The sequence below is a fragment of the Onychomys torridus genome, chromosome 8, assembly GCF_903995425.1.
Source record: "Onychomys torridus chromosome 8, mOncTor1.1, whole genome shotgun sequence".
NCBI classification, from domain to species: Eukaryota; Metazoa; Chordata; class Mammalia; order Rodentia; family Cricetidae; genus Onychomys; species Onychomys torridus.
In genome coordinates, this window is record NC_050450.1 from 3,588,648 (window position 1) to 3,612,522 (window position 23,875).

Genomic DNA, 23,875 nt, shown 5'->3' on the forward strand with positions numbered 1-23,875 from the left:
ACTCATCCCCAGTACTGTAAACTGGGCCAAGAACATGTGGTGGGTAGGTAATAGGCCCTAGGGCAGAACCTACTGCTATTATTCTTTTAAACAGTATTAAACTGTCCCCTAAGCACTTACTTTTATACCCAGAGATTGGTGCCTGTTTCAGCCTTCATCAGAAAAGGTGGTGATTACTATAGAGTCAGAATTAGTCACTGTGCAGAGAATGAGGAAGTGTAGAGAGAGGAACAGTAGACTGTGAGAAAGAATGGTGGGGACATTTTTAAATTCCTTATATAGTCTGAACATATTCTCTCATCAGGTGAATATTTGGTAAAGACTTTGTTCCCTTCTAGGTTGCCTAATCATTCATTGTTCTCGTCTGTGTAGAGGGTTGTAAACAGCATACAATTCTGTTATTCAGAAAATCCCCAATTATGCCTGTATCTTGAACTATTTTCCCACATGAGGAATTTTTAAGCCACTGCTATCCAGAGCCTAACCCAAGAGCTTAGGAATTTGAAGGTTGATCAAAGACATTAGCCTGTTTAAATGGTGTCCAGGTGATCATATCATACTGTCATACAGGTCTGCAAACTTTTGCCTTAACTAAATGATTTCTTTTTTTTTTTTTCAAGTAAAGGGGCTGACATTTATTAAAATTAACTGCAATTTAATAAGTTTTTAATCTGATTTTGCATGCCTTTCAAGAGACTCCATGTTCCAAAATACTCCTATCAGGTAAGTTCTTTCTTTCTTTTTTTTTTTTTTTTTTTTACTTTTTTTTGATATTTATTATATTTGTGTTTTAATTTTACACATTAGCCATGCATTCCCCTGTCCTCCCCCATCCCGTCCCCGCCCCCCCCCCCCTCCCCTCCATTCCCATCTCCTTCAGGGCCAAGACTCCCCTGGGGATTCACTAAATGATTTCTAATGTTAGCAATGAGGAGCTAATGCCTCATATGGAGCAGGTAATACATTTGTGTCATCTATGGCACACCATTCTTCAAGAAAGAGTTTATGCTGGGCGGTGGTGGTGCACACCTTTAATCCCATTACTTGGGCTACAGAGTGAGTTCCAGGAAGGGAGCAAAGCTACATAGAAACCCTGTCTCAAAAAGCCAAAAAAAAAAAGGAAAAAAAGAAAAAAAGAAAGAAAGAGTTCAAGTCTGAAGTCACAACAGTAAATGATACAACCAGGGGCTTCCAGTTAGCTCTCCCTGACAAAGCCTTTCCTACTCTTGATAAGAGGAGCAGCAGCCTGACTGAGGACAGTTAAAATTCTGCTTTAGGCCTGCTAAGTCACATTCTTCGTTTTAATACTATGCCCTGAACAAAGTCTGAGAAGCCCTTAATTATCACACACTGGTGCTCTCTACATATTCTACCCAGAAAAACCATGAACCAAACAAGTAATGTTGAAGAGCCAACAGCTGTGTTCACTGTAAGCAATCCTTTAGCTGATGTCAATTGCTTTTATATAGTGTTTAATAAGTTGTGAATTAGTTCTTTATGGCTTAAAAAAGCTGATAAACTTATAAAAAAATGTGATCTTTGGAAAAGTTTTACTTGTGACATCACATTTGAAAGTTTCTTAGGATTCTCTTTAGGGTTTTTGATGACTAGAATCTAGAAGTATCAATATTGTTGGAATAACCTTTTTTTTCTGATCAGAAAAATCATGAATACTGAATATACATAGTCCTAGTGGAAATAACAGTCAAGGCTCCAGAACCAATTTAAGGATCTTTATTTACAAGATACAAATTCATATTTAACAAGAATTGAAGGGTTTAATTTTACAATGTTTTCAATTACCTGACTTTATGATCAAATATACAGATGTTACACTATATATACACTATGTCCAAGTATTTTACATTTATACCACTGGAAAACTGGGTGCTTATTTTTTCACTCTAGAGTCAACTATTATATTCTGATATGCCCTTTCAAACTCAGTAAACATGTCAAAAGAAAAATCAAGATAATACTTATTTTTAAACAACAGTTAATTGTCTCTTAAAAGATGAAATACCAGTTTGGTTTTATATATGAATGATTATATGCTAATGGTACCTATGATACATCTGAGTTCTCATAAACCATAATACACAATGCAATTCTGTCGTCACAATGGGCTCTATGGCCTGTTTGTCCCCAAATGTGTCTTTACTTTGTATTTAGCATTCACTTATTAAAATATGACTTAATATTTTATTAAATTGACCAAAATGAATTTCAGGACAAAGGATAACCTTCTTGAAACTTTCAGGGATGCTCCCCCCAAAAATTAACTGTCTTGTAGAAGCCATGTTTTATTTTATCTTGAAATACATAAAAGACACAGCATTTGGCCATGCCCTTAGCTTAGAGAGTTGAATTTAGAGTCAAAACCAGCAGAAAATAGTTTATAGAATGAAATTATTTTTTAAAAGCTTAAAGGAAAAAAAAAGTAATAATAAGATAGTGTCATCTATAATTTAGAGGCTAAGGTCAAAGCCTGGGTATAAGGATTTCATCAACTAACAAGTACATGGATATCTTCTACTTGATTTCCTGTGCAGTTTTTCTATGTTGCTCTTCCCTGGAGACCAGCAGTCCATTTACCCACATCTATTCATTTCTGTTGTTTCTGTTGCTAACCATATTCCTCTTTCTACACCTGCAACAAAAGCAACATTGTCTCTTCCTGTAACCTGGGAAGATTGAGGGGCATGTGTAAAGAAGAATTATAATATTGAATATCTGTGAATAATTTTTGTTAAAACACTTAAATTAAAATTTACATAACATTTTGTTCCTTTGGTGAGAATTGAAGAGTATATTTTTACATTTATACATACACATATAAAGTCACAGTTGGGGTTTTAGATAGATCAAGTGGTCTAAAACTCATTTTTTAAAAAAAATCTAGGGAACCTATAGCTTAGTAGTTGTATTAAAATAAAAAGTAATTTGATTCTAATGAAACTAAGAATGAAGAAGTTACAGGATCCACTATAGATATCAACATAATTCTAACCAGAGGAACTCTTTAGCCATAGTTCATATATTCATACATTTGAGAACACAACATTAAAGAAAGAAAACATTTTAGATTATAAATACCATGTGCTTACCTTCGATCTACTAACAGGAACATCATGTGATGTAGGAAAGCAAAGTTACTTTCTGCTCTGTGTAACACCAGAACAAGACCTGCGCTTCCTAGACAGTTACTTGCTTATTTCCGCTCATTTGCTATGACAACACCCGTAGAGAGCTCATGATTAACAATGCATTGCAGACAAAAAGCTCTGAATAACTTAAGGCTTTGGAGATAAACAAATGATACTTGAAAATAATTGAAGGAGAGAAACCATTTCTATCTCAACAAGGAGGAGAAGTAAAAACAGAATCATGAACTCCAGAAGTATATTTGAGAAAATGCTTTTAGAAGGATCAATGACTCTTCAATAACCCTGAAGTACCGCAGAATTTACAGGTATTTGTTTTTTGTTTTTATACAGTTTTTTTTTTAAACAGTTGTGATTGCAACAAATACTCTGTTTAGAAAATTCCACAGGAAACATTTACAAGGTTAATTTTTATAATTAAAAATAATTGGTGTAGTTTACCCAATGAAGATAGTACATATTCTTTGCAAAACTAAAACACAGTTGATAGTATCTGAAACCATGGGACAATGGCTTCCATTCCTTTCTTTCCCTGTGCTCAGCAATTTCAATTACCATGTCACTCCTAGGAAGCTGATTCTCTATATGCTGTGGCTTAGGGCCTTAAACTTTTAGCATAAACTCATACCTGGAGAGTTTTATTGCTTGCCATTATTACAAAAGTGGCTAGTGGTATTTTTCATTATTGAACTCAATTTAAAAAAAACTCAGGATAAAAGTATGTACCACATCTCACTTTTACCAAATGGTAGACTTTCAACAAAAGCAGTATTTAAGTTGAAAAGTGGAATGCTTTGAATGAATAACGGTTTTACCAAATAAATATTTTCTTAAGTTTGAAAGGACACTTTTCTTGAAGATGACTTTTGAAAGCACTGAATTAGAGGAAACAACAAATTAAGAACCATATAGAACATTTATTTGAATAGGAAAGTAACTTATATTTTCAGGTTCAATTTACCATGAAACCTCAGTTATCTCAGAAAGAGGTTAACTATTCTAATTACCTCTTGGATTAGAGTTTATTTAAATAAATTTTTGAATATGTGTATATGTGCACGTTATCCATGCATATGTTCACATATACTTAGGTAGTTGAGCGTATGTGTAGAGATCTGAGTTTCATGTCAGGTGACTTCCTTGGTACCTCTCTACCTCACTGAGGCAAGGTGACTTGCTGCACCTGTACTCCCTGCTTTGGCTCGTCTAGCTAGTGAACTTGCACCAGGGTCTCCTGTGCCTACCTCTGCTGTGCTGGGCCATGCTCACCTGGCCTTTGTATGGGTTCTGGAGATCTGACTGAACTCTGTTTCTCATCCTTGCATAGAAGTCTCCTTAGCCCCAGAGCTGAGTTTTTAATAAGTAGCTGATATTACTACTCTATTGCTTTTCTTAATTCTCCTACTGAAAATGCTAGTGATTCTTTTGAGAGTGAAATGGGGACAGCTGCTCACGGTGCTTGGCTAAGGGTATGGTGAGAGCCGTAAAGGTGGCAACCGGGATGGCCACAGATCCTCTTCTGCTACTAACACTCCTTATTTAATGAACAATAAGAGCATGCTAACATCATTTGTATGAGTATTCTTTCAATAATCTAATTTAAACAACACTGAATATCTATCCACATTACTGCTATTCAAGAATTTGCTGGTAGGCAAACATGTAGTCTTCTTGCTGATCAAATATATATTTTTTAAATAATCTGACATAAATCTTCTAAGTGGAATATCCCATTCATTATTCTATTTATATTTACAAAATATTTATCTTTATTTTGATAGTCATTCTACATTTTTACTGCTTCTCTTTTCTTGAGATATGAAAAGTAAAGTAACAAGTCTAGCTACTGTTTAATTTTGTCAACAGGTATCCTGCACACCTGTCTCTTTCTCTCCCACCCAAACTCTGCATCAGTGCAGACAACTAGAAAAGAGAAACAATGTACAATTTCTTTCTTTTTTTCTTTTTTTTCCTGGCCCTCATTTAGTAGGGAATAAGACACTAGCTTTTTGTTTCTCTCACTGGTGGTTCTGAGTAGATGATTGAATGTTAGTGATCATGTCTGGGATTTCATGGGTGAAGGGAACATGGTTGGTTGCCTTGCTCCTTTGAAGTAGGAAAAACAAGAGATATTACTTATGCAGCATGAGCTGTATAAACAAACGTGTGGTGGTTTCAAATTCTGAGTAACCATACTTACATCTCAAGTGTAGCCCTTAAAGACTGTATGTAGTGGAGACATTCTTACTAATTCCTAGTAAATTGTACCATAAAAGTGGTAATGCTTGGAGTATGGGAAAGTTAGAAAAAAACCTCTGAGAAAAATATTAAAAGTTAAATAGTCAATTCAACATGACATTTTAGTTACAAACTGATGAAGGGCAGACTTATATTTATAATAGACAGCCATAGTTCATCTGAGATTCCATGTGGGATAAAAAAGGAAAAATAGTTCTGTACTTCCTTCAATGCTTTGCATCTCCTGGAAACCTGTCATTATTGATTTTGTAATACTGACTTCAGCTGTCTTTTCTAGTGCATGATTAAGCATAAATTTCCTTTACTATCTATCTAATAACTCCTTTTCCCAAGTAAGTTGGCACATGTATGAGCTTTTGTAGCTGATAAAAGGAAAGCTCACACAGTTATCTTAAGTGTTCATTATGTGTAGTCCTTATTACCATTCACAATAGTCTTATGGAAAGGAAAACATTAAACATTAAACAAATGTTTCCCACATATCCCAGGTCTGTATAAGGTTAGATGTCTTATATAGCTCAAGTTTTAGTAAAAGTTTTTGTATACGTTGACATTAAATTACTAAGACAATCATGTTATTGCAAAATGTAAAATAATCCATACAATTTTTTTTATCTTAGTGACCAAAGTGCACTTAAGTTGAGGATAATCAGAGTAGGTAAAATAATAATGTTTAGTTAACATTAACTAAACCCTCATCTTTTATCTAAATAAGTATTAATAGCACCTTTCTAAGAGAGGCACTGTTTTAAATACGTATAGAACAAAAAAAAAAATAGCACTCTAAAAATACTGTTGGAATTCAAACTATATCCCACACCACATAAATTACTGCTTTTTTACTATAAAAATATGAATACATTTAGATTCCAATCAGTTCAACATAAATTACCCAAAATTTTATTAAGTTTAGAACAATGCTGAGTTCAGAGATAAAATAGGTTTTATATTTAAAAAATGAACCAGAGTAAAAACAAAACTAAAGCTGAAGAGAGAAGCTCACGTGTTCACACTTATTTCAATACTTTATACAAGGACATTGATTAATATTTTAGACATTTTATTATTAGGAATAATTCTACAAAAACAAGTATTATCTTAAGTCAAAAAGTATGAACATCAGCAACCTATATTTCTTTATGCTGTACAAGAGCAGAAACCATTAATGTAGTATGATATTAGACAAGTTCATACAATACTCTCTAAACTGTCCCTGTACTGTTTTTTTAAAATCATAGATCTATTTTGGTTACATGGAGGTATATCTTTCACACTGTTACAAGTGAACAAGACATTGAAGGGTTTCTTAAATGAAAGGCCCATTATAATCAGGTAGTGATATAATCAATTGACATTGGTTACCCACCCCCTCAAGGCCAATGTATATAATTAAGGAATAGCTTATCAAAAATGTTTCATCTTTTCACATTATTTCAGAACTTCAACAGAAGAATGGCTCTGCACATTGATTTTACTACGAGTATACAAACATATTTAAAAAGTCCCCAAAAGATGTATTTATGAAACCTATTTCTCAATGTAAAGTGCTAAGAGATGAGGAAGGAGAGTTGGGGATGTCTTGAGCTATATGTCTTACTTGAGACTCCACACTGGCAGCTGCTGCAGTTTAGCATTCTGACTTTTTCTTGGGTCCAGGGAGATCGTTCGAACTGGCTAGATGCTCACTTGGGCAATCTGCTGTCTCACCTGTGACAGCCAGAAGGATGATTTTCAGCCATTTCTGTTTCAGTTCTTCGTTGTCTGCAGCAAAGCTGTGCACAGACTTGGACTGGGTCAGTTTGAAACTGTGTGGCAGATCTGCACTCTTTGGCATGTCATCCACAATGTAGCCCAAGAGTGGGATGGTCGCCTGGGCTTTGACATCCTAAGCAAAGGACATTGTACATATGAGTATAAGACAGACTGTTACAGAGTTACATGTGGTCCTTGCCGCTGCAGAACTCTCTTCAGACTACTGTCTCCAGATCCTCACTCTATGAACTCTCTTTGGACAGAGAGTAGATTTTAGCCTATGGGGTCAATGATAATGTTGACAAGATAAAATGAATAAAGCAGAGCTGACAGCCAGAGGAGCTGGGAAAGCGGCTCCCATGGGGGCTCATTCATAGCCTATGCAGCTCTCCACATGAAGAGCGAAGATGGAGGTAAATTACAGCACCTTACTGTTTAGAGCCAGCACACATTACTAAGAATTAATAATGATATTATCTCTAATGATTCATTCAAGCTATCTACAGACATGAAAAACAGAAAAGGAGAATAAAATCTAAACCTTGGCATTTTTAGGGATCTTTCTAAAAAGAGAAATTACTAGTTCTTGCTATAGGTTGAAGCTAAAATCTAACAAATTTAATTTTTTATGTTTTAAAGTGAATGAATATATAATTGGTTTATGTGTTGTTCACTTTCAAAGGAAAATAATCTATCTACCAGGTTCTGGCTTGTGCTAGAAGCTAACCTGGCATTTGAGTTGACCCTAGGTGTCCAGCTTAGCTGTACACATGATTCACAAAAACTTGTTACTGATTTAGTATTAATTTAATATTAACACATGACTTATATAAACCCCCTCTTTCTTTCAAACTACTTTGTCCTTAGGTCTCTATCACTATAAAACCAACCACAGAACGCCTCCCATTTCCTGTCATTACAAACAGCTTCCTCCCTTCTTTATTTCCCTTTGCTTCATTTCCTGCTTATTCACTCCCATGACCCTTAATCAGCTTACCTTTTCTCACACCTACTAAGTGAGAGATGAAAGAGACTAATGATTTATCAAGTGAATAATATGCAACTATGAAAAGAACTGTCAGTTTAAATCAATAAAATTGATTTTACTTTTCATTATTTTTACAATTGATGGGACACAGTGATATGCTGAGCTCTTTTATTTTCCTGAGGATCAGTGTGCACATGCCTCCCTCGGTCCTGGCCATGTCATTCAAACATGCATGGCGTAGTTACCTGAGGAGCGCCATACATGTACAGCACAAGGGGGTCTTGCTTGGGGATCACACACCAGATTTTCTGCCAAGGTTTTGACTTCTCCATGTACTGGAGAAAACTGCACACCTCACTATTTCCTGATACTTCTGCAGATTCAATCTAGAAAACACAATGGAAAGAATAAACATAATAAATCAGATAGGAATGAAACATGCCTCAAGGAAATATTTATAAAGCACAGTGTATTTATATAACACATCTTGAGTCACCCTCCAAAAAGATATATTTGCATTTCCTAGTTTTTCTCTACTGTAAGATGAAAACCTATTGCGAGTATCTTTAACCCTCTGTATTACTCAGTAGACTTTGTACTTAATAGTCAACATTTATGGATCATTTACTATAGACTTTCTTTTTGCGTGAGATGCGTCTTCTTCACACCAACACTGAGAAGTTAAGTGCTTTCACTGTTTCTAAAACTCAGAGTTTTTAATCAGATTCCCCAAGAATTACAAATTTAGAATTTGGTGTGCTAGAATTTGAACTCAGTCAGCCTGAATCAAGACATTGAACCTATGGCCCTAATGTTCCAATAAGGCAAGAATATAAAGAAAAAAGGCAAGATATGACCAACAACCCTCTGTCCACACAGGTTGTAATTAGAAGCTGTGACAACAACCCTCTGTCCTCACTAGAAGCATCTCACTAGAACAAACCTGTGAAAAGCATTAGCTTTCTGCTTTGCTTGCTAATAGATTAAGTACTAGATAAATGGGAAACAGAAATATTTAACTAAAATGCTTTATTAGAAGTAAACTGTTTTGCTTCTATTCCTATGCAAAAGCCTTAGGGTAGTGCTACTCAATTTTGTCCACAGGACACAATGATATAAGAGGGATAAGGGTGTGCACATACACAGGTAAATGTACTGTGGAGCCTTACTTGTGCCAACTAATATGTACTCAGAATAGTAGTCGGTAAACTTTTCTATAAAAGGTCAGAGTTCAAATCAAGACTATAACATAGGTACTTACACAAAGCAAGCAAGCAAGCAAACAAACAAAACCAACCAAACAGCTGCTCCCTAACCCCCACCAAAAAGAAAGCAAACAAATCCCCACTGTTTTATTTATAAAATTAAAAATAGTTTTTCATATGTAGCCTCTTATATAATATGGGTCTAGCAATAAAAGTGTAAGTCATCAAAAAATGAAACAAAACAAAACAAAATGTAAGTCATTGGGGAAATGTAACATTTTCTTCTCAAGCTCTTCAAACTACAACACACAAACCAGGTGTGGTGCTGCATGCTTATATCCCAGTCCATGGGAGGTGGAGGGAAAAGAATCAGAGGTTCAAGGTCACTCTTGGCTAAAATGAAGGGCAGCTTAGGCTTTGTGAAACACTGTCTCAAAACAGCAACAAAATACCAAAGGAAAAGCTATTGGCTTTTTGAGGGTACTTATGGTAGTTAATCTCGACTGTCAACCCACAGGGACCTGGTATTAGTTAACTAAGACACAGGCCCTTGGGCAGGTCTGCTTGGGCACTTCCAGAAATGACCACACAGAGAAGACCCTTCTCAGATGGGAAGCAGCTCAGACACTGCAAGGCCAGAGGAGAGGAGTGCTGTGCGGCTGCCTCCTTCCTGTGGGTGAAGGCATGTCTCCCATGGTTGCAGTTGTTTTGCTGACTTTGGAATCTATCTTCTTGGTTTCTAACCTGAGCTCAAGATCAGCAACTTTCCAAGAACTGCCCAGGCCTTCAATGCCAAACTGGAACTGTCAAGGTCGTAAACTGCACAGCTATTAGGTTCTCTCAGGCTCTTCCATATTGTGTCCTAGACATTCATTTGACTAGTTCTGTTCCTCTAGCGCAGTGGTTCTCAACTTGTGGGTCGTAATCCCCTTGGGGGCTAAGAATGCTTTCCTAGGGTTCACCTAAGACCATTGGAAAACACAGATATTTTCATTATGGTTCATAACAGTAGCAAAATTAGTTATGAAGTAGCAACAAAAATAACCTTATGGTTGGAGGTCAGCACAACATGTGGAACTGTATTAAAGGCTCACCACATTAGGAAGGCTGAGAGCCACTGCAATAGAGAACCCTGATTGAGAGTGCATGATTGTTGATTTTCATGGATAAGTGATGATTTGGGATATAATCAAGGTGTGGCCCTAGGTAGTTTAAGAAGCATCAACCAAATGACAATCTGCAAGTCAGCTCCAGTCTATTACTGTGCTTTGTATGTCCCATAAGTTAATAATTTAACAGATGAATGTTTATAACCAACTTGATGGAAACACTATCCAACCTCAAAAAGGTTAGTTCTTAGTAACAAATTCAGATTATAAAAATTCATATACTAAACAATATATTTTGGAATGTTTCTTTTTTTTTTTCCTAAAAAAATCTGAACAATGGTGTAGCAGTTTGAAAGGACAGAAGGAAGCTTACAGGGTTGGGGAGATGGCTCAGCAGGTGATGCTTGTCCTGCAAATGTGAGGACAGGAGTTCTAGCCCCAGAAACCCATATAAATGCAGGTGACATGGTGACTTGCCTGTGCTTCCATCCTTGGAAGGCAGAGACAGGGGACTCCCAGGAGCAGACTGGTTAGCAAGACTAGCCACATCATACTTGTGGGCTCTGGGTTTGTTTGAGAGGCCCTGTCTCAATGAGTAACGTGGAAGAACAATTGAGGATAATTCCTGATGTCAGCCTTGGGCCTACATATGCAAGAACACACATGTGCACATATACCTCAAAACATGTGTCTACATACATGCAAAAACATGCAGACACACAAACACAAAAGAAACATACAAAAAGTGGAAAAAGAATTTACAAATACACAGAGTTAAATATGTTAAGTTTTGTCAATAAAAATTTGTTTTCTCCCATAAAATACCTCTGTAAATCCCTGTTTTGTCTTCTTGGCCTATAAAAAATATTTCCTCTGAACTGCTCACAAAAAGCTTGACTACTGTTCTAGAGTATACAGTATATTAGCTGGCACAGGGTAAGGGATCAGTCATGTTCTATGTGTGCATGGGCACGCTTATTTTCTACTTCCAGACATTTTTTGTTTGATTACATGAATTAATCCAATTGATGATTTCTCCCCAAGTATAAGGTTTTCTAAAAAGCCAAAGATGTTTTAATTTTATAGAAGCAACCTAAATCTTTTCTCTAAAAAACACAGTATCAGGTTCACTGTATTTTGTCACACTAGTCAGTTATTCCTATTAAAGCCTTGAGGTTGTGGTCCTGTGAACCAATGAAGAATACCCTCCCCATTCCTCCTGCCCATGAAAGCCTCATCTTTATGCAGTACCAGTAATATCTATATCCTAAGAGAATTTAGAACTACAATTGTAGCTTGTGGGCTTACAATTTAACCTCAAATGGACAATGAAGTTTAAGATCCTTTCTCAGCTAACAAATGACCTTTTTATATTTTCTTGTAAATGCTTAGTACACAATTACTGGTTTTTCAACATTATTAAGAAACTAAGTATATTTATGGCTTTGGATGAAAAAAGTTTCAATCCTACCTCTAGGTGACCCTGATCTGCCACCACAGGGCCTTATTATACAAATTACCCTTACTTTGCCAACACATCTTTCCATGTAAACCCACTTCAGATACAGTCTACTTTAGTCTGAATTAACTCTAAAATATGAGTCACATTTACTGGAGATGGGCTTTGACAGTGATGCAGTCATGAAACTGTTGCCCCTGGCTATTAAATCACCACAAAGAACTGGTCTTTTAACACAGCATGCTGAAGTAGTGTTTTAGGTAATAAAACAGTACTTTATCCAAATTTGAAAAATTTCATGCAGTGGTTTTCACCATTAATATATGATGAAACTGAAAGCTTCCCACGAAGAAGACATGCACACATCTGTACATCTTACTTTCTATAATTAGGCAGGAGTCCAAGGCCAACACACTAAGTCAAATCATGACTCTTGGCCACTGTTAGCCTGGGTGCTAACACAACAAGAATAAATAAGTACATTGTCTGTGCTCCTTATGACCAGGAGAGTGTTATCTCAAAATACAAAGAATTGACTAAGTTTACCTCCAAAATCCCTTTTCTTTTCTTCTCTTCACTGTCTGTGAATCCACTTATTATTTGGTAACAGTCTTTACAGACTTTGTTCAATCTTCCACCATCATACTCAAGTTGAGCTTTGTAATCAGAACATTTCCAACAAACCACCTTTAATTATAAAAAAAAGTATATTCAAAATGAATAATTATACTTAAGATAATTAGGGTATATTCATACATACATGACAAAGTTAAATATAAAAGTTACATTTTTATTAGCCTAAGAACATTTCAAAATATGTTAAAATACTGAAGTATTTTAATAATGTGTGGCAGAATCTGAACATTACTTTGACCTCTAAAGGTCCCTTGCCACTGATGTACCATCCATCCATCTGCTCTCATGGTCCCACTTCTCACAGAAAACAGCATAGCCATCCAATAGCCTTCATAACATTTCCAATGCCTACTCACCTACCTCCACAGATGCAGCATATTGTGTCCCACTGACTTTAACTCCTAACGCATGTCTTCAGTCTATTTTTGAAGTACAAGTTACTAGCACTCCTATAGCCTGACTGGTCCTCACCACATCCTTAGGCTCCACACGAATATTCTACAAGAATCTATTTTCCAAATAGTGGCTAGAAGGCTCTCTTTAGGTAGAGTTTCATACATTCCTCTTACACTGAAAAATCCTTCATTCTAAAACCATGTATGGTGGTGCATGCTTTAAGTGCCAGCACACAAGAGGTAGAGGTAGAGGCAGGAGGATCTCTGTGAGTTCAAGACCAGCCTGGTCTACATAGAGTAGCATTCTAGGACAGTGAGGGCAAGAGAATAGGCTTTGTCTTAAAAAACAAAAAACAACAGCAAAACAACAACAACAAAAAACAAACACCCTTCAGTTTATCCTTTGTTTCTGGTTAAAGAAAACATTATTATAATCTATGGTGTCCTGTATGATCAGCCTGTCTTTAATGACACTGGCTTTCATATCCCCAAAGCACCATGCTTCCTTCCTCTTCCATCTCCTACAGCCCAGAGCACCACGCCCCTTTGTCTTCCATCCCCTACAGTCCTAGAAGTCTCAATTTCCCTTCTTCCTCCTTCTGGAAGACGATTCCTTCAGAGCCTGGCTTGTCACTCCCACTAAAGTTCCCTTTCACTTACAGCACTGAATAGTTTTTAACTATAGATTTGTATAACTACTTGTCCATTTCCTATAAACTCTACAGGAGATTGTTATGGGATACTTTGCTCACCACACACAACAGTTACAGAATGTCAATGAGTAGATTACAATAATGCAAATGCATGTGAGTGAATCAATTCAGCTTTTCAAATTATTTTAATTGTCTAGAAATTTTCTAGGTTTAAGTAATTGTTTTTTTGTTTAGGAAATTACATTTCCCTCATACTTATAGTAGATAAAATCCATTTAAAAATTCATGAGCTTATTAGTATAATATATGGAGTAGATTCATAGCAGTTGAAATATACCCAAAAAATGGTCAAGAGCTAAGGGTGTGGCTCAATGTTAGAATACAGACTTAGTGTTCAAAGTCTCAGGTTCAATTTCTACCCAACCTTGATAAATACCACAGTTTTTTTCATAATTATAACAAACTTACTTAGGATGTTTTGTGATAGACATACATGTATCTGTAAACTCAAACTATTTTATATTCAAATCATATCATTGCATTTGATAATCTACATGCAAACTCTTTTTATCTGGTGACCAAAGTTCAAGTATGCCAGTACCGGAAATCATTTTAAGCAAACTTGAAGATCAATAGTTTATTCTGAGATAGATGTTTGCCACTGATTTAGTTTTGATTACAATCTGCCTCAATGTTTAATATAAGTGTCAGGAAAAGAGATGAAAGAAATTTTAAGCATAAAGGAGAATAAGCTAAGAGTTATCTATCTAAATTGTTGTGTTTAATATACAAATAACATTAGATCATAACATGTTTACTCAATCTTAAGAAAAAGAGTGCAATGCTCAACTTGGTTTATAGGGATCCCTCCAAAGCTACTACTCTCCCCACCCTGTTAACTTCATTTCACACATTTTCCAAATGAAATTCAGTTCAGTGGTTGGCCAAATCATGCTCTAATTATGTAACATTACATAATTACATATATACAAATACATATTTGTTTTTATATGTTAACAATGTAATTATTAAGTTACAATCAGAAATACCTCTTGGATAAATGCCTTACTCAGAAAATAGTTACGTTTATACTGCTACTACTGATAGACCATATAAAAGTCAAAAATGGAATAAATGCCATTACTAAGCATGCTTTGATTCTTGCTTCTCTCTACTAGACAGACTTCATAGCTAGTTCTCTGAGAAGCTTTCTGCCATAGTAGAACTAGATTATGGATACAAAGCAAATGCAATTTTAATGGTTCAGTTTTTTTTTAAAATTAAAAATGGCTCTTCAAGGTACAAAAAAATGAAAGAGCTATTCAGTAAATAAATAAATTAGAGGGAAAACAGTGAATTGAAACTGTAATGTTATGCTAATAAGGAAAACCCACATTTAATAGGCGGAGAAAGTCCTTGGAGCCTGACTGACATAGGAGAGGGGAATCTGAGTCATTATTTTAGAATGTGCGAAAGAAGCATAATGAAGCACCAATCAAATGCTGGCATGCAGTTACAGGAGAGCTACACCGAAATAAAGCAAATGAAGCAAACCAACAAAAACACTAGAAAGCACAATTGGAAACCTCCAGCAAGAGGTTTCTCCTATTCAATGCTTCTTCAGACACTGGCATTACTGAATACACATTCTAAAATACACATTCCAAACCAAGAAATGTTTGAGCAAAGTAAACTGTTAATTAACAAAAACTACTGGATAGAATGAGAAAAAAAAACACAATTTAGGAATAAAAATTATTCAAAGAATAAATAAAAGCAAACAAGCTGCAGCTGAGGAGAGTGAAGGAAGAGCAGTGAGACACACCTCTGTTTTCCTGTCACTTCTGTCACTTCTGGCTCACCAGACCCTCATGTTGAGAGCTACCCTTGGGTACTCCTTATCTTCCCCACTACTTAAACCAATGTTTTCCCTACACTTCATACAAGTCACTTGGTTTGCTCTTGGCCTGGTCTCCAACTACCTTTCTAGCCCCAGCTCTTGCCAGTTTACCTTCTAGTGTTTACTCCAAGGCCAAGGAATTCATGTCCACCTCAGCAAGCAACCTGCCACACTCAGTATGCTGACTGACGAGCAGCCATGCCACCAAAGGAAGTAGCTGGTTCCACAGTACTAGGTTTGCTCACCCATTCTCATCTCAGAGACAAACAGAATTAACTCCATTGTGCCTCACTTTCTGCCCCAGAATTTCTGCTTATTTTCTCAGCCTTACCCCTGTGAACACTGCTCTGTTTATAGAATATACTAAGAAAGTCTCTTATTTTCTCTCTGCTTCTTAAAGCGTGGAACCATCACTCTAGGATAAAACTCTTCTTTACCTTCAAGTAGAGGGTGATTTCCTGTTAGCGCACCAATGACTTCTGTGGACTTCAGCATTGAGAGCTGGGCTTGTCAATCTTTGGCTCTTGTCTTGTTTTCAAAAGCCCATAGCACTTTTGAGGCTTGCCACTGGCTCCGCCCATCTCTCACACTCAGCTATTATCTCATGATCTATCTAGCTCAGTCGTTTGTGAATTTATTGCCAGTGTGTTATAACTTATAGGAAAGGGTGGATTCATAGAAAAGAAGCTAAGATGAAATTGTCCTTCCAAAGAGCTTGATTAGAAGAGTTAAAACATCATGGCCATAGGCAGCCATGAGAGACTGAAGTGGGAGAGCACTGGGAGAGTTATAATACCATGTATAGCACAATAGGGGTCTGAAGAAAGAGTCTCCAATCCCAAAGAACAAAATTGTGTGTCTTGCTCTTACAGGTTTTCATTAGGGGCAATAGGAGTAAGAGTAGGTGAGTGAGAGGAGAGGGTATGTAAGTTCCACACCATGTGATTTAACCTACATGCTGGAAGTCACAATGCACTAATAAAAGTAAATTTAGAATTCAACTTTGTCTTGGAACTCTTAGGGAGAGGACTCAACTCTTGAGAATTGCAAGGTCATAGCAGCTCTCAGCAGTGGGGAGAGAGAGAGAGAGAGAGAGAGAGAGAGAGAGAGAGAGAGAGAGAGAGAGAGAGAAGCTCTAGAGGATCTGTGATCTAATGTGATAGAACATACCAGTATTTCTTCCAGTGCCTGGTGTTTTCAGCATTCATGTGAGACCTTACTGACTCAGGCTTTTTAGGAGTCTGCAGCTAGTGCCAGTCTCAGGCCGTCTAATGTAACCTTTTGTTCTTGGGCCCTCCACTGAACAACTGTATATATCATCACCAGGGACTTCAGTGCCAACTTCAAATATCTTTATTTGAAGTTTTATTTGCCAACATGTCTCATATTTCTAACTTGCTCACAGCTGTCCATTACCATGGAGCTTTGAACAACATAAATCTTATTTTCCATGCACTAGCTTTCTCATTTCCAATATTTAGTCATGACTGCCCTTTTTTACCTATGGCAGACACCTACAATTCTTCCTTACTTTTTTCATTAAACTTATTCTCCATGAACCTTGTTCTCTGCCTTCTCTGGCCTGCATTGCTAGATTCTGTTGTTAAAAAGAAAAACCAACCAACCAACCAAATACAAAAACCATTGCTGTTAAGCTGATTAGTGCCTGTTTGTATTTCTAACTGGAAATTTTCCGGGGATAATGAACCCACCCATGTCTCTGCAGATAAGACCATTTTATACTTCGTCCTCTTGACTCTCACAGACGTCCTTATCTCTTCACTTTCAGTTGATCATATTCTGTCCAAGTCAATGAAATGTGACATGGACCTCAGACACCCTCATTTCTCACTTTAGCATGCCCCAAACAGTAGACCCCACCCAGTTGCTCACCCGAACTTGCGCCTGTGTCCCTCTCTTCTGTGAAGAGGGCTTTGCCCTACGCTGTAACTTTCACTGGAACTGCGGTTTTCACCTCTTGCCTTTTCAGCCATATTGATTTCTTTGATTATTATCACATTAACTACACCTGTGCCACATTTTTTTTTTTCTTGAATTGTACCTAGCTACAGGCTTTCCTTAGCAACTTCAGGGCTGTCCTACTGCAGAGATGAAGGCACAGCTCCTTGTATGCAAAGCACCTCTTGCTTCCTTCCCCTCTAGGATGAAGACATTCTCCCCTTTAAGGCATCTAAGCAAATATCAGTCTCTCAGCTAGGCCCTCTTTTGTCTAATTAGATCTGGTCTGAAATCTTCCATTACTAATACTTTCCAATTCAACTTTCTGGTTGCTTTCTTATTCCACTCATACCAATTTGAATTCTTATCTATTTTCTTCTTCACAATGTAATCTCTATGAAGCCAGGAATTTTTTGCTCACCATATTCTTTTTCTTCATGGGACAGCACAGTACTTTGCACATAATTAGCTCCAAAACAGGCTTACTGAATGATTGCTAATGATTTTTTTGTTTCATGCTGATGATTTTATTTCAGCTATATAGTCACCAGCAACCGTAAGGACCAAGAACCACACTCACATGTCCACAGGCCCGGCAGTGATGTCGCCTTCTTGTCAGTGCATTGAAGGACTCTTTGCACTTCATGCACATTGTCACTTCATTATCACGTATCCATCTTGGGGCTCTCTTTCCTAGCTCAGCAGTCTAAATGAGAAAGACAGGTTCATTTCTAATAGAAAAAAAATATTCCTTTTAAATAGCATGTTATTAATGCTGTTCAAACCATTTTCTGATACTCAAGATCTAGGAAAGGAAGTGAAACTTTCAAAGCACTTCAGGGCACTTACTGCTATATCCAGCTAAGAGGGAATGATATTATTTCCAAATCACCAATTCTGGTATTGCAAGGGAGAGTGTTTGTTAATAGAATGACTAGACAGTGCTTTTGAGAATACAGAGATAGAGGATCTTAAAATTAAGAACTTACAGACACTTCTAGGTGCATATCATTATCCTTTGCAATTGCATTTCTGAAGGTTTCATGCCTTTGTTGAAAAGCATCAATACTCTCTTGAAGGGCCTAAAATATAAATTAAATCAAAACATACATTACAATATCATATACACATTAATGAATATACTTTGTCACATAAATACCTGTAATGAGAATCATCTTTAAAGTTAAATGAACTTGTTCTTATAATCTATAATAAAAAAAAACCTAACTGTGTATTTTTCTTTTTTAAAATTTATTCTATGAGTGTTTTGCCTGATGTATGTATTTTGTGTCACATGTATGCTTGGTGTTCACAGAGGTGAGAAGACACATTGCATCCTTGGAACTGGAGTTAGGGATGGTTGTGAGCCACCATGTAAGTCCTGGGAACTAAATCCATTTTTTGCAAGAATAACAAGTGACCTTAACCACAAGATATTTCTCCAGGCCCTGATGTGTACATTTCTTATGCAGAGAGGTCCGAAAAATGGAAATGAGAGTAAAAGAGTTACCTTGATCCATTCTTCTTTGTCTTGTTCAGAACTAAAAGAGAAACAAAGAAAAAAATGAGTGAAGAGAACATTAAAGTTACAACTTGTGAATGAAATGTTTCAATGTCACTCTGGATTCCTACAAGACACAGGAATGCTTTGGAAATAATTAAAGAGACTCTAGTTCTTCTTAATACAGGACCAGACTGCAGTCTACCTTTGGTACCCATTCACTTTGATAGCAAACCATGACACTAACAACCATGTCTAGTTGGACCTACCAGATGATTCTGTATGTTTGATATACTAGAAAATCAAAGATAATATTATAATTTTAAGAACATATGGCAACTAAAAACCACTGACATCTCAAGAAACATTATGATTATTGTTATAATCCTAAAAATGACCTGAATCTAGACCCAGATGGATTCACAGCAGAAGTCTACCAGACTTTCAAAGAAGAGCTACAACCAAACTTGTTAAATTATTAAAGCAAAACAATATCAAAATCAGGTAAATAAACCCAAAAAAGAGAAAACTAGAGGCCAATATTTTCTATGAATACAGATGTAAAAATTCTCTCTTGTAAATAAAATACAGTTATATATCAAAAAGACTGCCCATCCTGATCTAGTTGGCTTCATCCCAGAGATTTAGGTTTAGATCAATATACATGGTCAATAATGTAGTAAATCATATAAATGGACTTAAAGACAAAAATCATATGTTCAATAAATGCAGAAAAGCCTTTGACAAAATTTAACATGTCTTCATGATAAAAGTCCTACAGAGAGTAGGACTGGAGGGAACATATCTCAGTACAATATAACACTACAAACCCACAGCCCACATCCTAAGTGGAAAAAACTCAGTGCAGGGATGAGATAGGCATGCATACCTACGAGCCTAGCTCTAGCAGAGAACCAGGTCTGTTTACTTTGCCTAGTAAGTTTCTTCTTCCTGTCCCCATCATTCACCACACCTGTCGCCATATCTACCCATAGCCTCATTGCATATCTATGGAACCCATTTTGTCCATATATCAACCTTTGACTGGTGAGATGCTGCTTTCCTCTCCCATCTTTCCATCAACCTGCTGCCATCATTACACCATTGCCCAGCACCAGACCCATGGTTTGGGAGCCATCTTTGCCTGGTTCAAGTAAACAGCTTATCCACCACCTCTACCTGGACTAGCTCTTGTCATATAGCTCATGCACTGGCATAATCTAAGAAAGGCCAGATTCTCACATCAGACATGTAACGAAAGAAAGGAGTCCACATGTCTAGATCAAATTGCAGAAACAAACAAACAAACAAAAAATATGAATGGTCAAGGCAGTGTATCTCCTGCCAAATCATTAGTCCTATAGGAGTGTTCTCTAATGAGAACTACTTAGATAGAGACATAGATTTTTTTTTTTTTTTTTCTGAGACAGGGTTTCTCTGTGCAGCTTTGTGCCTTTCCTGGAACTCGCTTTGGAGACCAGACTGGCCTCGAACTCACAGAGATCCACCTGGCTTTGCCTCCTGAGTGCTGGGATTAAAGGTGTGCATGAACTCTAAGAGGATAACAATAAATACCTGTGTCACGTCCAAGATAAACATACACACAAGAGAATAATAATACTTAACTGTGTCACAGAATAGTGCTAAATGGACTCAGTAGGTTGTTTGTATATTTGTACATGCACACTTGTGCTTGCACACACAAATATATTCACATATTTATATATATATATGTATGTACATATAACAATATCAAAGAAGAGCACATGGTGAATATGAGAGTATGGGACATGGAAGTAGTTTGATAGTAGAGGGAACAGTGGGAATGATGTAGATACAGCGCCCATGTATGAAGTTATAAAAAATAAAAACTCAAAATTTTTTGTTATTTATGATTAAATTAAAAAAAGAAAAGAAAAGCAAAAGATCATTGCAAGGTCTTGGGGGAACCACTTAGCATTTCCTTTGCTAAACAATTCTGTTTGCCTCTTCCTTAAAGGCTCATGCAATATCATACCTAACCTTACAAATGAAGGAGAGCATCAAACACTGTCAATCACGCAGGAAGGAAATCTAACAATTTTCCTTGGGGGTAAGTTTACCTCAAATTCCTTTTTGCATACTAAGGAAAAACTGCATTTCCTCTCCCTTGTAGAAAGCTTATATCCAACTTGGAAAAATCTCTTTGAGTGGACTCTGAATTAAGTCAGAACTTTAAATTGAGGGATTTTGAAGGATGTCAAAGTGTTTCTTTGCACCTTTGGTAAGCTGGGGCCAAGCCCTCATTGCAACAGGTATAAATATGCATGATACTGGCAGGATGCAAGGACAGGGAACATTAAAGTGACATGGCAGGAAAGCAAGCTTCTGACTCCAGAGACTGGCTGAAATGTTCTGCCAGCAGAGAAGCAAGGACTCCAGCAACATCAGTTGGTGAAGATCCTTTTCTCTTCCCACCTATATGCCTACAATATTCTAAGAATCACATCAAAAAACCCAGTACCAACCCCTTGTGAAGCCTAGGTGCCTGTGTCTTTATCAGATTATAATTCCATTCAAGGCATGTTGGAAGCCACCCTATGTCATTTATTAGAAAACAAAGAAAGAAAAGAATAAAAAGGCTTCTTACCACTTTCAAATGGCATAGAGAGTTAATGTTATGACACTTGGTTGGAAGTCTTGTTTGGGAAGCCCACACTTACATTTGGTTATGTTTTACTTTCTGTGACTTTTTTGAGAAACCCATGCCCATGCTCCTGAGTGTGTCTCCATTATTTTATCTCCATTACTTTTTAATAAAGCCTAACTCTGCTTTGTTCTGGTTAGTCTTGAATCTCTTCTGGTCAAGCCATGAGTCCCAGTTTGGTATTAGCTGAGGTCCCTCAAACATTAGGAGGATTCCTTAGGCTACTGAGAGTGACAGAATGGATCTGTGGCCCTGTCTTCTCATAGCTGACAGCCGTCTTTCAGCATTTATTTTTATTGAGCAGCATGATCTTACAGAAAATGCTGGTGGGACCTATGCCAATCAACATGGCAGACTCCACATCATCTCCCACAGGGAGGCTTCAGTCAGCCTTGCTGTGTTTCCCAATTCTGCTGTTCTGGAAGTGAATTTATTATTTATTAGTCTTTTAAATGCAAAGACTTTAGTGTTTTGTTTTGTTTTTAAAGTCAGGAAAGATTTATTTACTCTTTTGCTTAATTTACTTGTTACTATATTTAAATTTTCTATTTAGCAACTGAAAATCCACTGTCTAAAAACCAAATGAAATAGAAACTGTCTATAAACTATACAAAACAATAGTTTTTATCCTTTTTGTTTGTTTATAGCTACACGATATTATAAAGTGTTAAATAAATAGATGAAGAATGCATACTCACTTTGGCTCAGTAAAGTCAGTTAATTCCAGCAACTAGTTTATTTGAAAATCCATCTCACTAAGTCTGTAATTTCCATTTCTTAGATTGGTAGGATATTTTACTACAATCAAGCTCACTGTACCTTCAGTGTGCAAGCATCCTTCTTATTTACAAATATTTTGAGCCTATTTTTATCAGTATAAAAACTCCGACTTTGCGCCGGGCGATGGTGGCACACGCCTGTAATCCCAGCACTCCGGAGGCAGAGCCAGGTGGATCTCTGTGAGCTCGAGGCCAGCCTGGGCTACCAAGTGAGTTCTAGGAAAGGCACAAAGCTACACAGTGAAACCCTGTCTCAAAGACAACAACAACAACCCCCCCCCCCAAACCCCAAAACTCTGACTTTGCATCTCCATTGTAAACAGTGATTTTGATTTTAATGTTTAATTCACTTGAAGTGACCATCACATGTCTGACTAGTGTTTGTTTGGAGTCTATTTTGTCTGAAATTAGAACAGCTGTGCTGCTTGTCTCCTGCCCCACTTCTTGGAACACCTCTTTCCATCCCTTTCTGAAGTGTCTATCTTTGATGTGAGATACGTTTCTTAGTGACAGCAAAAGTTGGATCTAGAGTTTTCTAATCTCTTCTATTAGTCTGTACATTTTATAGGGGAAATAGAATATTAATATTCAGAGTTATTATAATGCATATTAGTTCTGGTTATTTTGTGCTTTATATTTTATTTGCTTAACTCTTCTAGAATTATTTATTTTTCTCCAGTGGCATTTTAGAGGTGTTTATCCTCTTCAGTCTCAGGTATTGCTTTTAGCACACTGGGTTAAGGACATAAATTCTATTTGCCTTTTCTAAAAATGTAGAATTTTTCTCATTTTATTGGAAATAGATTCTATTTTTTTTTTTTTCTATTTGCCTCCTTTTAATATGGAAACTTTTTTCTTTTTCCTTCAATACATCAGATTAGTCTGGCTTAGCAGCTGTGGCCTTTAAGAACTTGAAATACATATTTTTAAGCCTTTTTTCTTTTAAACATTTCTGTTGAATATCAGCTATTACTCTAATTGGCCTTTCTGTAAACGCGACTCCTCTTCTTTCTCCTGCAGCTTCTGTATTCCTTTCTTTGTCCTGCATGTTTGGTCATCTGACTATAACATGATCTGGGGGTTAGCTTTTGGTCATATGACTGAATATGATGTGGGGGTATCTGCAGGGGGCCATGGGAATGTACAACAAGCCAGTTATATCTGGTGCCTGATACAGGTTTTTGTAGAAAATAATCAAGGGACCTGTCTAGTGGGGAGAGAAGCAGGTTTCTCTGGAGTTGTCCAGAGTGCGGCGATTTCCCTGGGGATTGCACATAAGAGACAGTCCTGTACTGGTCGCCACAAAGAGGCTCTCACTCATCTGGAGCTGCAGTCCAACTAGAGATTGTCAGAGAAATAAGGGTGAGTAATCATAGTTTTTTATCGAGGTAGTTTTTTCAGAGAGTTGTACATAAGAAGAGACAATTCTC

At 36.8% G+C, this 23,875-nt stretch overlaps 1 protein-coding gene across 5 annotated transcripts in view; it reads right to left on the minus strand.

Moving 5' to 3' along the window:
• Positions 1 to 1,719: 1,719 nt before the first annotated feature.
• Fgd4 (FYVE, RhoGEF and PH domain containing 4) overlaps positions 1,720 to 23,875 on the minus strand; it is a 213,395-nt gene continuing 191,239 nt past the window's right edge. For all 5 annotated transcript variants that reach the window (XM_036195886.1, XM_036195882.1, XM_036195884.1 and 2 more), the window contains 6 exons: positions 18,990 to 19,020; positions 18,469 to 18,561; positions 18,060 to 18,185; positions 12,483 to 12,623; positions 8,409 to 8,549; positions 1,720 to 7,308 (listed from right to left, as the gene is read on the minus strand). In XM_036195886.1, coding sequence (XP_036051779.1) covers positions 7,051 to 7,308; positions 8,409 to 8,549; positions 12,483 to 12,623; positions 18,060 to 18,185; positions 18,469 to 18,561; positions 18,990 to 19,020 — 790 coding nt within the window. In that variant the 3' untranslated portion in view covers positions 1,720 to 7,050. The remainder of the gene's footprint in view (positions 7,309 to 8,408; positions 8,550 to 12,482; positions 12,624 to 18,059; positions 18,186 to 18,468; positions 18,562 to 18,989; positions 19,021 to 23,875) is intronic.